Genomic DNA, 12,694 nt, shown 5'->3' on the forward strand with positions numbered 1-12,694 from the left:
TTTGTTATTCAGCTTGGGTGCACTACCTGCTCGCGGCAATCCATCTCACCAGGTCTATTGTAGTCCCCACTGAGCCCTGCAGATGCTGAATTTTTGCTAGAATGGTTGTTAAGGCCTGATAATTTACAGCAATGAGCTGTTAGTTGCCCTCAGGCCATCAGCTATTGTAGAAACAGGACTGTTCCTGTTGTGTTAATGAGATGGATGAGTAGAGGATGTTCTGCAGCATACAAGGCAGCTAAACCTGGTGCCGTATAAGGTAATACATGGAAATGAGTGGCAAGTTGGTGCACCATGGTGGTTTGTGTAATTGTTTTGTAACTGGAAGGTCAAAAGTTTAATCCTCTATAAGAATCGCAAAGCAACACAAATTCCAAACTCGTAACTGCTAAAAGACTTTCTACTAAAGGACAAGATGTTAAAAACTGTGATGACAAAACTCTTTGGGGTATCCTGATATTAATTAATTAATATGTTGTCTCAAGTAAAAGTTGTGATTAAAATGAAATTTGTGTAACATTACGATGATAAAAGGATGGTTATTCTTAAATGAATGGGGACTGCAGCCAAAGGTTTTTGGACTGCAGAGGCGACAGTAAAAAGTAATACTGCTTGCATAATGAATCCCTGACCTGGCTGGAATAGTACTTCATTTCTGCCCATTTTTTAAATCAGGCTACGTTGTTGTAACAAGGGTCTCCAACTGTGCGCCAAGTGTCCATTTTTCCATTGTATCTAAACACAGTAACAGCTCATTTAACTGATTATCACACAATCAGCCAGAAACGGTAAAGTAAAGATAAAAACCTGCAAAGAGTACACATTGCTCTTGATGGAACATTGTTGGAAACTACCAAACAGGGTCTAGTGCTGCAATACCAGATATGTCTGGGGATTCTGTCACTTTGTGAACACTACATGGCTGAAGACAACTAGTTAAAAAGCTCTGCCCACAGGCTTTTGGTCCAATTTCTGTTTTAATTCATCAACATCACTTTCTTCATGGGGCCTTGAATTGGTGTAAATATTTCAAACTTCATTTGCCATTTCGTTGTTCTGACCCAGAACCCACCGTGGTAAGCAGGGGTTACCATCAAGAGAACAACACCTACATTTAAGGCATCTGAAATGTTGGAAACAAAGGAATTTTAAAAATGTAACAGAAATTCAGTATCTGCCAAATAAAGGTTGGAAACCTTTTTGAAATAGTAAATATTGGTGTGCATGGGTTACCAAGTGGTCATTTGCTGCTCTCTTTTCATTTAATGTTTTATTCCTGAATATGACATTGATTAATAAAAGTGAACTGAGAGTGCATAATAATATTTCAGTTCAGTTGACATTAGATGACCGGAGGAAGTGATACTCACAGCTGGACCAGGAGCTCCAACCACACCCTGAAGACCGCTTGGGCCTGGTGGACCCTAAAAACACAAGGAACAATTAGATATTGTTATGTATATATACATATACATATATATATATATATATATATAATTTTAGTTGTTGCCTTGGCAATTGCAGTCTGACTATTAGTATACACAAGATAGACCTGCTGTTTCCATTTACAATAGAGAACAAAGGAAGTTAGTAAAAACAACTGGATGCTGAACATGCATACAGACTCATACAGACTGTCTACCTGAAAGAGGAAAATATAGGAAAATATATTCCAATATTTAATTTATTTAAAGGGATGCTTATGTTGACTAAAACCAAAATCAATTGAAAAATACAAATGCTTAAGATGAGAACAGAGCACACTGGTATTTTTATTGGAGACTAAAGCCCCTTTAATACAGCCTGTTCAAGGTGGGAATGTTGCGCTGTTATTCCACCTCGCCGCTGTATAAAACGTACAAACATGGAATGGGGGGGGGCATTGTTGTTCTGCCGTTAAGCTGGCAGTGGAGGTAGGAACAAAGCCGAATTGATGTCTGTGTAAAATGAGGGAGCCGGCTGGACGGGACACACTAGACGCCGATGCTGTTGTGTTACACGTCACACCGCTTTTGCTTCCAGTGTATGGTGTTTGGTTCAGTGTAAAACAGCAAAGCCGGCGTAATGACGGGTCTTCTTTATCTCTGTTTAAAAAGGACTTAAGTAACCATTTAGGAAACATAGCAGCACTTAATTTTATATGCTGCTGACTGTTTGGGGCAAGATAACCTAAGATGAGTCATTGCCAAGTAACCTGTGTTCTTTGATTTATTCAGCTCATATGAGAATTCAGCAGCTAAGATTAGTGTTCGTTGCTCAATAAGCATGGATTATGATTCTAAACTCAATGCCTTATAAAAAGAATTATATAAAAAGTAATATATATATATATATATATATATATATATATAGAGAGAGAGAGAGAGAGAGAGAGAGAGAACTCACAAGTTCACCCTTGTCTCCTTTGCTTCCCTTCTGTCCAGGTCCGCCAACTTCTCCCTGTGGTGCAATACAAACAGCAGAGTTCACATCTCTCCTCTCCATCTTAAAAGACTCTTGTCTTCCATGTTTAGTCAAAGTCTAATATCTTAAAGTGTCACCTTTATCACGATCAGGCAGTAAATATTTCTCAAGAGATTCTAATTTGATTGGCCCACAAAGACCTTGGGCGAGTGTTTGCAATTAATTGATTGGCTCCCTGTCTAACCCCATTGGCACTATGATTGACAAAATGGTGTGATAGAAGACGTGACTTGGATCGGAGAGGCATGATGGTTACAAATGTAAAGATGTAGATCTGTGGTTCCGTGGATGTGGGATTTACTGGCCTGAGGGTAAACAGGGAATGTAAGCTATTGGCTATTTCAGGACATCTACATGTATTTGTTTATCTGTTTGTGTTCAGAAATGTTTTAATGCTTCCAGTGTGTGCTTACTTTGTTTACTGAATGCAACAATCTGATCATAGTTTCTGTCATTGTAGGCTTGACACTAAAGTAAGTATTTGTAAATCTGCAGTATGTGTGTTAAATGCTGTATTTTCTGTATATGTGCATGTTTGTATGCCATTGGAATACATGTTTATTGTGGCAACAGTGCAGCAGCCTATGTGAAATAGCCATGGTGTGTCATTGGTAATTATAACAATAGACAGAAGTATAAAAATACCAAAGAAACAAAGTAAAATGATAAGCCATCCTCACATTTCTGCACAAATTGTGAGGATACTACCAGTTGTAGACATGTCTTGTATTCTTTGATGTTTTTTGTCATTACATTATTAGGCAGGAGCTGATGGTTACAGATGTCGAAGTAGAACTCTGAGGATGTCTCCTTCTTTCCCCACATGCAGTATGTGTTTTAGTTTTAAAACATAACTAATTCTCTAAGGGTGGTACTGAAATCAAGGATTACTAGTATTCCAGTGCATCACATCTTTACTCCACCTTGTCACCGTCCTCTCCAGGGGGACCTTGAGGACCAGCCGGACCAGGAAGACCAACAGGACCTTGAATGCCATCACGGCCAGCAGGACCCATGGGACCTTTCTCTCCCTAAACACAACATTCATCACATTCATTAACAAATGTCGCATTACCAGCAGTCAAAGCAACATGTTCCTCAAACTTTGCAGTGTATGGAGGGTGAAAGAAGTGTTTGACTGAGTGAGAGTTAGACAGATATACTCACAGGACCGCCCTTTTCTCCAGCAGGGCCGGGTGGTCCTTGGGGGCCATTGCGTCCTGTCAGCCCAATGGGACCTCCAGGGCCAGCAGCACCTCTCTCTCCAGGAGAACCCTGTCACCAAAGTACAAAGACCCATCAGTCATTGCTGCATTACGTGGTACCGAACTAGAGAAGTCAATTTCCTGCAGAAAAGGCATGAAACTGCTGAAAGCTACAGACAGAGAGCTTGGTTTAACTTGCATGAAGCATGAAAACTCTGACTTCATTAGAAAGGCTGCACTAATTAAGGACATTTTCATGGACTACCTTTTCCACAGACTATAGCCACTGAAATGTTTCCTAAAAATACTTGAACGAATAAGCCTCATTGTTTTCATTTGCTTTTTAATTTTCCCAGAATACCCAGATTAAAAATATACTTATTTTATGTGCCCAAATAACCCAAAAGGTTTCCCTCTACACAAGGAAACCATTCACTGAAGGTTAGAGTAAATGTGGTCCTTTTGCAACAAGCACACATTAAAATATGTAGAATATAACCTTTTTATTTGATTATTTTTTTATCTGACTGCTGTAAGGAGTTTTAACAATAATAATAATGTAACCTATGACTGAATTTCAATAAAATCATAACTAAGAACAATAATAAAAGTATATTGACCCTGCTGTCATCCTCAAAGCTTCACTCGGATGAGAACTGTGCTGATGAATGAACTCTTATCTAACTGAATGGATTCAGCTGCCTATGGACCTATGGAAGGTCTTCCCATTCTTTCCCACATCACCGTGTCTTATTGTACCCTGCTCTTCACTATTCCCAGGTGGGTGCTCATCACTGTGGCCATCACATAAACTGTGACTGTATCGTTGATCTGCAGGTCATTACAGCATCTTCTTACCCAGGGAAGGTCTCAGGTTGCTTTCAAATAAAACATGCACATGTATACAAGCCAAAGATTCACCCTGATGCACACACACACACACACACAAACACACACACACGCTGATTCAGCTGCTGATGTGAGCTGCCACCTGGCACTCATATGCCTGGCCCATTTCATGACAGACATTGCCGGTGACACACACACAGCTCCAAACTGTCATCCCCAGCCCTGCCAACCTGCCCGCCAGGACACACATACTGTCGCACACACACAATCACACACAAGTTTCTTTGACTTACAGAACTTTCTTTCTTTCTGCTTCCCTCCCTCTCATTTCACCCATGTTTTTCTCCCACACGCGTGATTCTCTGGCTAGAAATAAAAACTGCGACACAAAAACATGCAGACACACATTGTCGCATTCATCCTTTCTGTTCCTTTTTTTTCCTGTGCTGTTTCTTGGTTTGTCTATTTCAAACACACACACACACACACACACACACACACACACACACACACACACACACACACACACACACACACACACAGCACAACAGCAGCTCAATCTCCGGCAGGAAATCGATGGAGGAAAATATCAGATCTCTTGTGTGCGTGGGCATTGCACACAGGTCTCTTTCAAGGAGTTTTTCCAACTCCACCAAAACAGTGGATCACATGTTTTCAGCCAATGGCTCACTTTCAAGCCAATTTAAGAAAACTATCTCATTTCGCAGTGGAAATGGTTTCACTCATTCAGAGAACACCCCTCTGCTCGCTTTCATCATCTTTTCATCCGTGCTCTGCATATCCGCTGTCATCTAATCTGGTGTTGCTATGTCGCTGGTGAGCAGGGGCAATTATCGGGAGTCTGTGTTTAACGCTTGAACAAAATGTCAGACAGTTCAAAGCTGCCTGTCAGTCAGCTTTCTGTACAGATTCACCACCACAGTTCCCGAGGCTTTTCATTGCATATATTGCTAACTGAGGGGCTCAGAGACAAAGGCAGGAAAAAAGTGCCCCACTTATTTATGGATTACACTGGCACTCCTGCTCCTTTTCAGGGTCTTAAACTATGTGAGAGCAAGTCAGATTCGACACAACACAGTATATGAATACAGCTATAATATCTAAGAGGATGTACTTTACTGTTATTAAGGGTTAATCAGTGATGCAGAAGATGCAACATAAGTACCCATAACCACAGAGAAAAGCATCGTAAGAGTATTACGTGTGATTATCGAGTGAGTGAAAAGTTTCTCTAAAGGTAGTAGTCATACAAACATAAAGAGGGCGAAAAATGAGACACAAACTTCCTCCATCTGTGCCACAACAGTTGCTATAGTAACTACTAAATGTGAGAGGAAAACATCTCAGACCAATCAAGTTACTGGGATGAAACTAGTTGTTGTTCAGTTAGGCAATGAAGCAATGATTAGGCCATGCTTCAAAGTGATGTTGTTGGACACTCTTGTTAATTTCATACCTAAGCATTAGCTGTTCTAAAAACACTATAAATCAAGCAGCAAATTGCTTTTATTAAACTGTAGTACACAAATTCACAAGCGCCTTATTTTAAACTGCTGAGAATTCATCTTTATAAAAACTGAAATGTTTATCTTCTCCTGAGCAATATAATAGAAAAACAAAAACACAATAAATTATGACAGGTGATACACAGTTAGAAAAATTACTAATGATGATCATGATCATAGATGTGCTTATTGTGTATCTTACAAGGCTTCACACTTTCTAATCAAAACTGAGTACTATCCATTTTATGACAAAAGAAACAGGGGTAAAAGTGACCAACTAAACAAAGAAAACAAATTGAAAAATGACATTTGACACTAATATCGCAATGTATATTCATACTGAACATCTTTTTAACTATTATGGTATTGATTTAAAACATAGCTACTCTACCACCCTCAATGCTGCAGTTCACATCATGATTGCTGCTGAACGACTGGAGAACGGAGCTACACACAGCATGTGCAACGCCATTCTCCAACAGTACAAGTCACTTTTCACTGCAATCTCTGTGGCAGGAAAGTTGAGGTAACCATAGTAACAGGCTACTTACAATGGGGCCAGGGGGACCCTGAGGCCCTTCTCCTCCCTTTAAGCCAGCTGGACCCTGAAAACAGAGGACAGGACAGGGTTAGATCTTGTTCACTGCAGGCCGCTGCTCAATGCCATTCAAAGAGCAGTAACCACAGCTGTCAAATGGGCCTTTAAATGTTACTGTGTGGGTGTATGTGTGCACGAGTGTGTAAGTGTCAATGTGTGTGTAACTGTGTATGTGCACGTGTGCATGGAGGGCTTAGATCCATAAAGGCATTCAGTAACTAGCCATTTGTGATCTATATACAGTATTAAAAAGGGAGGAAATCTTTTTTGTAGTTTAAGTATCTCTTTTTGTATATTAGTGATGATGTTATCATTACCAAAAGATATAATGACAGATGATCAAAGTTAGGACCACTTTCTTATTTTGACTCTCAAGAAAAGTTATCTAAACATTACGTACAGTATACCCTCCAGAGTGTATGTATGAAAGCAAAGGCCAAATGTGCGATTTTTTGTGAGATCTGAGCTCACAATCAAGTTATTAGCTCACAGTTTACTATTTCTCACCTACTTCCACTGGTACATAGCTTTACAGATAGCTTTGGTTTTGTTTTTCCAAGTTTTGCAATATAAGTCTACAAGACGTCTGCTGTCACCCCAATAAAACTGAGGTTAATGGGATTTTGTTTATGGTGCTCATAGTGATGAAAAATTACATTTAAAATATCCAACAGCACAGATTTCTTTAGAATTACTTTCTACCAAAGAAATAGTCCGTATGAAAACTGTTTACAGTGAGGTCTGTGAATTATCCAGAGTAAAGCAGGCACTGTTTCTGGAGAGAGACGTTGCTGCTGAGTTTTTGAAATGTCACTTTTCAATGATGTGATCACCACACACATGAATTCCATTCACATTCATTGTACTGGGGTGGCGGCAGAAATCTCAGAGACAGACATCTTGAAACCTGAGCGCATAAAACCAAAACTATCTTCATGGTTAGATACCACTAGGTGAGTGGTGAGTGAGGAAATCATTTTGGGGGGAAACTGGGTGAGCCAACCCATGAAGCAATCAGCCAATCCTGGGTGCATTCTGTTAATGAGCTTGGAAGGAAATAGTTCAGTCGTTGTCTACAATCACCAAAATCAGAAAAGATATAATATAATAATAATGATAATTTTGTGACACTGCACAGAAATACTCATTCATGAAATACCAAGATTTCAAATAATTTACTTAGGCTGCAGTTCAACTCCACCACAGAAAAATTGGCGATTACTTAATAAATTATGATATAGCCTAATCTGTAGGCGTATTTATATTACTAATGCAAAAGGAGCCATTAAATGAGCTTCAAAGGAAATGAAAAAGAAAAGGGATGACAAGGTTCTGAAGCCTGCGGTGGGCCACAAGTTCAGGTATAGTCCATCTATCTCTGGACCCCTGTCATCTCTTTGAGATCCCGACCCTTGAATGGCAATGCCTGTGCTGCTGAATCATGGCACCAGGAGGCTGAGATTGCATATGGAAAACACAGTTCACCAGAGGCAGTAAAGCCTTTCATTATAATAACTAATTTACAGGCTCCGACAGAGCCAGGGGGTGCAGACGCTGCCAACCAGGCTCTCTCCAGCTCCCCGGCTTCCACATTTCACCATGGTGCATTAGAAGGCTGGAAGGATATTTCTTTGCTGGACATACAAAAAGTTATATATTGGCTCATATATTGCTACTGTGTCTTTCCTTAAGACTGAGAGATGGGGTGAAGAGTGTGTGTGTGTTTGTACCTGCACTCTCTCAGCAAACAGCTTTATGTTCTTGCTCATACAACAGGTGTACACGTTCATGTATCTTTGTGTCTGTGTGTGATTGGATGGGATCACTTTAAGAGAGAGTGGGAGGCTGTACTTGCTCGTGTAGTGTAGTGTGTGTGTGCTGCCGTTATGAAGAGAAAGCCGTCTCTCTGCACACATGGGACAAACATAACGGTGGTAATAAGTCTGGGCAGTGCTGTCGTGTGCGCTCTTAATGGTCAGCCTTGAAATGAGCTTCAGCCTCAGTCCCTCAAGCTGAGCTTCAGTCAGCCTCTAACAGCCATCCACTTTCACCTTGAACTTTTTTTCACCCACTCCCACTTCTTTTGAGAATTAATTCCTGTTATTCAGCAAGCAAGAGTGCATGTAATGTACTCACGAAGTTGTGGGTCTGAATCATAATCAGAGGGCTTTGACTCGTCCACCAATTGAAAACAAAACAGGGATTCTTTAAAAAGAGCTGCTCTAAATGTGGAATTAAATGCCTCTGAAATACACAGACTATAGCTGATTACAGATACATTTTACTAGTTAAAATGCCTTACCAAAGCCACATTGACAACATATTACAACCTACTTCAACCTTGCTGTGATTAATGGTTATAGAATATGTCAATATTGTGTCTGGCTCAGTCCTCTCCATTACTTCTATGTAAGCCAGTTCTGCACCTTCCAGTCAGGTCCACTACCAAGCCTGACATTTGGTTTAACAACAGGTAGTTAGCCTGGTAATTGGGGTTTGGAGCTAAGTTCAACTGGGTGTATGCTCAGGATGTGGGATGACACACATGTCTATGTTTGCAAGAGTGTGTTAATGTGAGGGTGGTCTGTATGTTACCATGGCCCCTGGAAGACCTCTAGCCCCCTGGAATCCCCTCAGGCCAGAAGGTCCTGCCTTGCCACCAGGACCCTGAGGACCTGGATCACCCTACAGAGTGAGAAGAAATAACACCCACTTAACTGACATCTGATATACCGTCAGGTATGAACACTGCAATTGCTTTAGGTGAAAACAATGAGCAGAACTGAATCTGTGAGAATGGCAGAGGAAAGTCAGAGAAAAACAATTAAAGTGATCGATCTATTTGATAAATGCTGAAATTAATATTATTATGCAGGAACAACAGCAAGTAATTAAGAATTAAAGGCAAAAAAGAGATGTGCCAAATTTTAACAAACAAAACATCAAAGGAATAAATACACCAGATATTAAACAAAGGCACCATGTCTATGTTTTAATTGTTGTACTGTACTCACTGTACTTCAGTTTTCCTAAACACTAGCATACCATTACTTCAGACCTCCTGCTCAGTTCTTCTATAAAAATTGGTTAAATTTTTTATCTTTTGAAACCGTTCATTTTTAACAATAAGAGTGCAGTTTTGTTACGGTGGAAACAAACAGTATTAAATCTGATGTGAGTTGTTAAAAGAACAATGACAAAGATTAAATTGCAATAAACGCAAATACACTGTTCTACATCACTAAAGAACCTTGGATGACTTCAGATGTTATTGCATTTTGATCTTCAACTACAAGATAATTGCATCCAAATTTGGCTCAAAGTCAAAGTAGTTTGTATTTCTCTTTATTATACTTTGTTTTCCCAATAACTAATATCAGAATAAAAAATTAAAATTAAAGTGCAATGCGTAGTTCAAGTGTAGGAATCAAGAGGAAAATGAAAAAATGAAAAACCATGAAAAACAATTAAACATAACTTCAGGAAAGGACAGAAACAAAGATGCCAGTAACTATTTTCCACTGTGGTTTTCTAACATACCCATTTATGGGCTAAAACACTCTGCATAATACATGTAACTATTTATGACTCATGAACTTTGCTTTAGTAGCATACAAAATACATGCTCATTTACCTTTCCACCCTCTTTTCCAGCAGCTCCAGGTAGACCTTGCTCACCAGGTGGACCAGGAGAGCCTGGGTGTCCCCGCTCTCCGCTGGGTCCTGTCTCTCCAGTTGGGCCCTGTCAGGGACAACAGAGACATATTAAGGTTAATGTGCTATAAAAATGTGTCTTCACCCGTGTGCTAAAGGAGAAATTATATTGATACAGTATATAAGCTGTTTAGGATATCTCACATCTCATATTGTTTTTCCTACTTTTGTTTTTTTTTTCTAATGTAAATGGAAGTCTTAATGAGATGGAATAATTTATTTTCAGCCCGCGCTTCATTACTTTCGATAGACAAGAGATCTCACTGAAGGAATCCCAAATTCTTTTCAAAACCATTTGATGCATCTTGATTACTTGCTGTGCAAATGGGTATTGTTTTTCAGGATTCAGCTGTTGTCACAGGTACATACTTGAATTTCAGTGGGTCATAATTCTCCAACAACAGAAACAGGATAAGTGAGGAGGTGGAATCTAACTGTAGCGGTGTACTGTGCTATATATCTACCTGTGGTCCAACCACCCCTCCAGGTCCTGGAGGTCCTGTCTTTCCTTGGAAGCCCTGAAAGGGAAAACAGAGATAATGTTGACTGTACACACATAGGGTTATATAGTATTGTGCTCTCTATTATGGGCTATACAGTATGAAAAGGGTCTGAGCCATAAAGAAAAACAGTATGAACTATTTATCAGTGTAAGTTTTTAATATGTCTCCGTGCTGACACCTTTTGTTGGTCACTAATAAATTAATTCTGGTTTTCCACTTCTTGTTAAGCATAGTAACAATTTTAGCTATGCTGAGCAATCTGCATTCTTCTGATTGTACACTGCAAAAAACCCCAACAACTTTCACCTGTAAGAATGACTTTTTAAAACAAGAAAGATCGTTTTCGATCCAAAACGTTTCCCATGCTTCAGGTATTTTCCTTCCAGTGGTGGAAGAAGTACTCATTTCCTTTACTTGTACAAGGCAACAATACTCCATTACAAGTCCTGCAAAAATGTAATTAAGTAAAACCAGATAAGTATTATCAGCAAAATGTATCAAAAGTATCATAAGTAAAAGTACTCAAATATGCAGCAGAATGGCTTCCATAGTGGAGAGAATTTTTCCTTGTGAAATGTAGTGCAACAGAAGTATTAAGAGGAATAAAATGGAAATACTTATGTAAAGTACAAGTACTTCCAAAGTGTACTTGAGTAAATGTACTTTCCATCACTGTTTTCTACAAATAAATGCCTTACCTTGTTAGGCAGATCATTGCACTAGTATTAAGAAAATAACTCTTGACTCCAGAAAATTACAAACTATTTACCTCAATAAACAAATTGACTTGTACTGTGTAGTATGCTCAATCTATTGGCTAATATTTAATTTTAGGGATAAATAATAGACAAAATATCTTGTTTGGGTGGAAATCATTGCAGTAAACATGTGGAGCATTACTTAACTCAATTAAATTCACTTTCCTGTCATGGAAATGAAGTACATGTACAACAAAATATTGTAAGTATTGTTAAATTGCTTGCTCTCAGTATGCAGTACGTTTTGGACATGTAATTAAAGACAGTTTTGCATAAAAAAACATGTCTATTACTATATCTACTACTATGGCATCTGAAACTAATTAGATAGTATATAACTGTATATAGAGTGAGTGAGTGGATATCATCAAAGGCCCTGATGGTGTCATGATCAGTGATGAAATCAATAATCTTGGTTGAAATAAACGACTATCAACTGTTTTCATGATGTACTAAATCATCTCAGCTATATTGCAGTGCCCATATTCCATTTTCTATTACTGGTGCTTTACTTTCGCACTAAGAACACAATTTGTATGCTATTTCAGTTATCCTCTTTTTTTATTTTATTTTCTGTATAACCTATCCGAGAGAATGAGTAGGGTGTGAGTGGGCGCTGATGCATGATGTTCAGGGTCAAATGGGACAACACAATCCATTCATTGACAAAACTACCCACTCACCGTCTCTCCCCTCTGTCCGGGATGACCGGGCAGCCCATCTTTTCCTGGTGGGCCCTGGGGATTGAACAGGTAGGCAGTTCATAAAAATCAAGACAACAGGTCGTAAGTGTGTATAAATTTTTAAAAAGCTTATATTTAAAGTGTCAATACGGACTTGTTGTGTGCTAACTCCCAGACAGTTTGACAGCAGCTACTTACATTGGGTCCTTTAGGTCCGGGGAAACCGACGGGTCCCTGTGGTCCTTGAGGTCCCTTAAATGAAAAGGAAATGGATAGAGTGAGCAGAGAGAAGATAGGATAAGAAACACAACAAAACTTTAAATGGTTATTGCTTATTTAATTAGATTTTAGTAGCCAAATCCAGCTTTCTTACAATGATTACTGGGAAATCATTT

At 39.2% G+C, this 12,694-nt stretch overlaps 1 protein-coding gene across 3 annotated transcripts in view; it reads right to left on the reverse strand.

The window, feature by feature from the left end:
• Nucleotides 1–12,694, reverse strand: part of LOC122887041 (collagen alpha-1(XI) chain-like) — an 88,852-nt gene that overhangs the window by 23,980 nt on the left and 52,178 nt on the right. For all 3 annotated transcript variants that reach the window (XM_044219855.1, XM_044219853.1, XM_044219852.1), the window contains 10 exons: nt 12,498–12,551; nt 12,300–12,353; nt 10,820–10,873; nt 10,276–10,383; nt 9,237–9,326; nt 6,595–6,648; nt 3,631–3,738; nt 3,387–3,494; nt 2,386–2,439; nt 1,371–1,424 (listed from right to left, as the gene is read on the reverse strand). In XM_044219855.1, coding sequence (XP_044075790.1) covers nt 1,371–1,424; nt 2,386–2,439; nt 3,387–3,494; nt 3,631–3,738; nt 6,595–6,648; nt 9,237–9,326; nt 10,276–10,383; nt 10,820–10,873; nt 12,300–12,353; nt 12,498–12,551 — 738 coding nt within the window. The remainder of the gene's footprint in view (nt 1–1,370; nt 1,425–2,385; nt 2,440–3,386; nt 3,495–3,630; nt 3,739–6,594; nt 6,649–9,236; nt 9,327–10,275; nt 10,384–10,819; nt 10,874–12,299; nt 12,354–12,497; nt 12,552–12,694) is intronic.

This window comes from Siniperca chuatsi, linkage group LG13 (assembly GCF_020085105.1).
Source record: "Siniperca chuatsi isolate FFG_IHB_CAS linkage group LG13, ASM2008510v1, whole genome shotgun sequence".
In the NCBI taxonomy this organism is placed as follows: Eukaryota; Metazoa; Chordata; class Actinopteri; order Centrarchiformes; family Sinipercidae; genus Siniperca; species Siniperca chuatsi.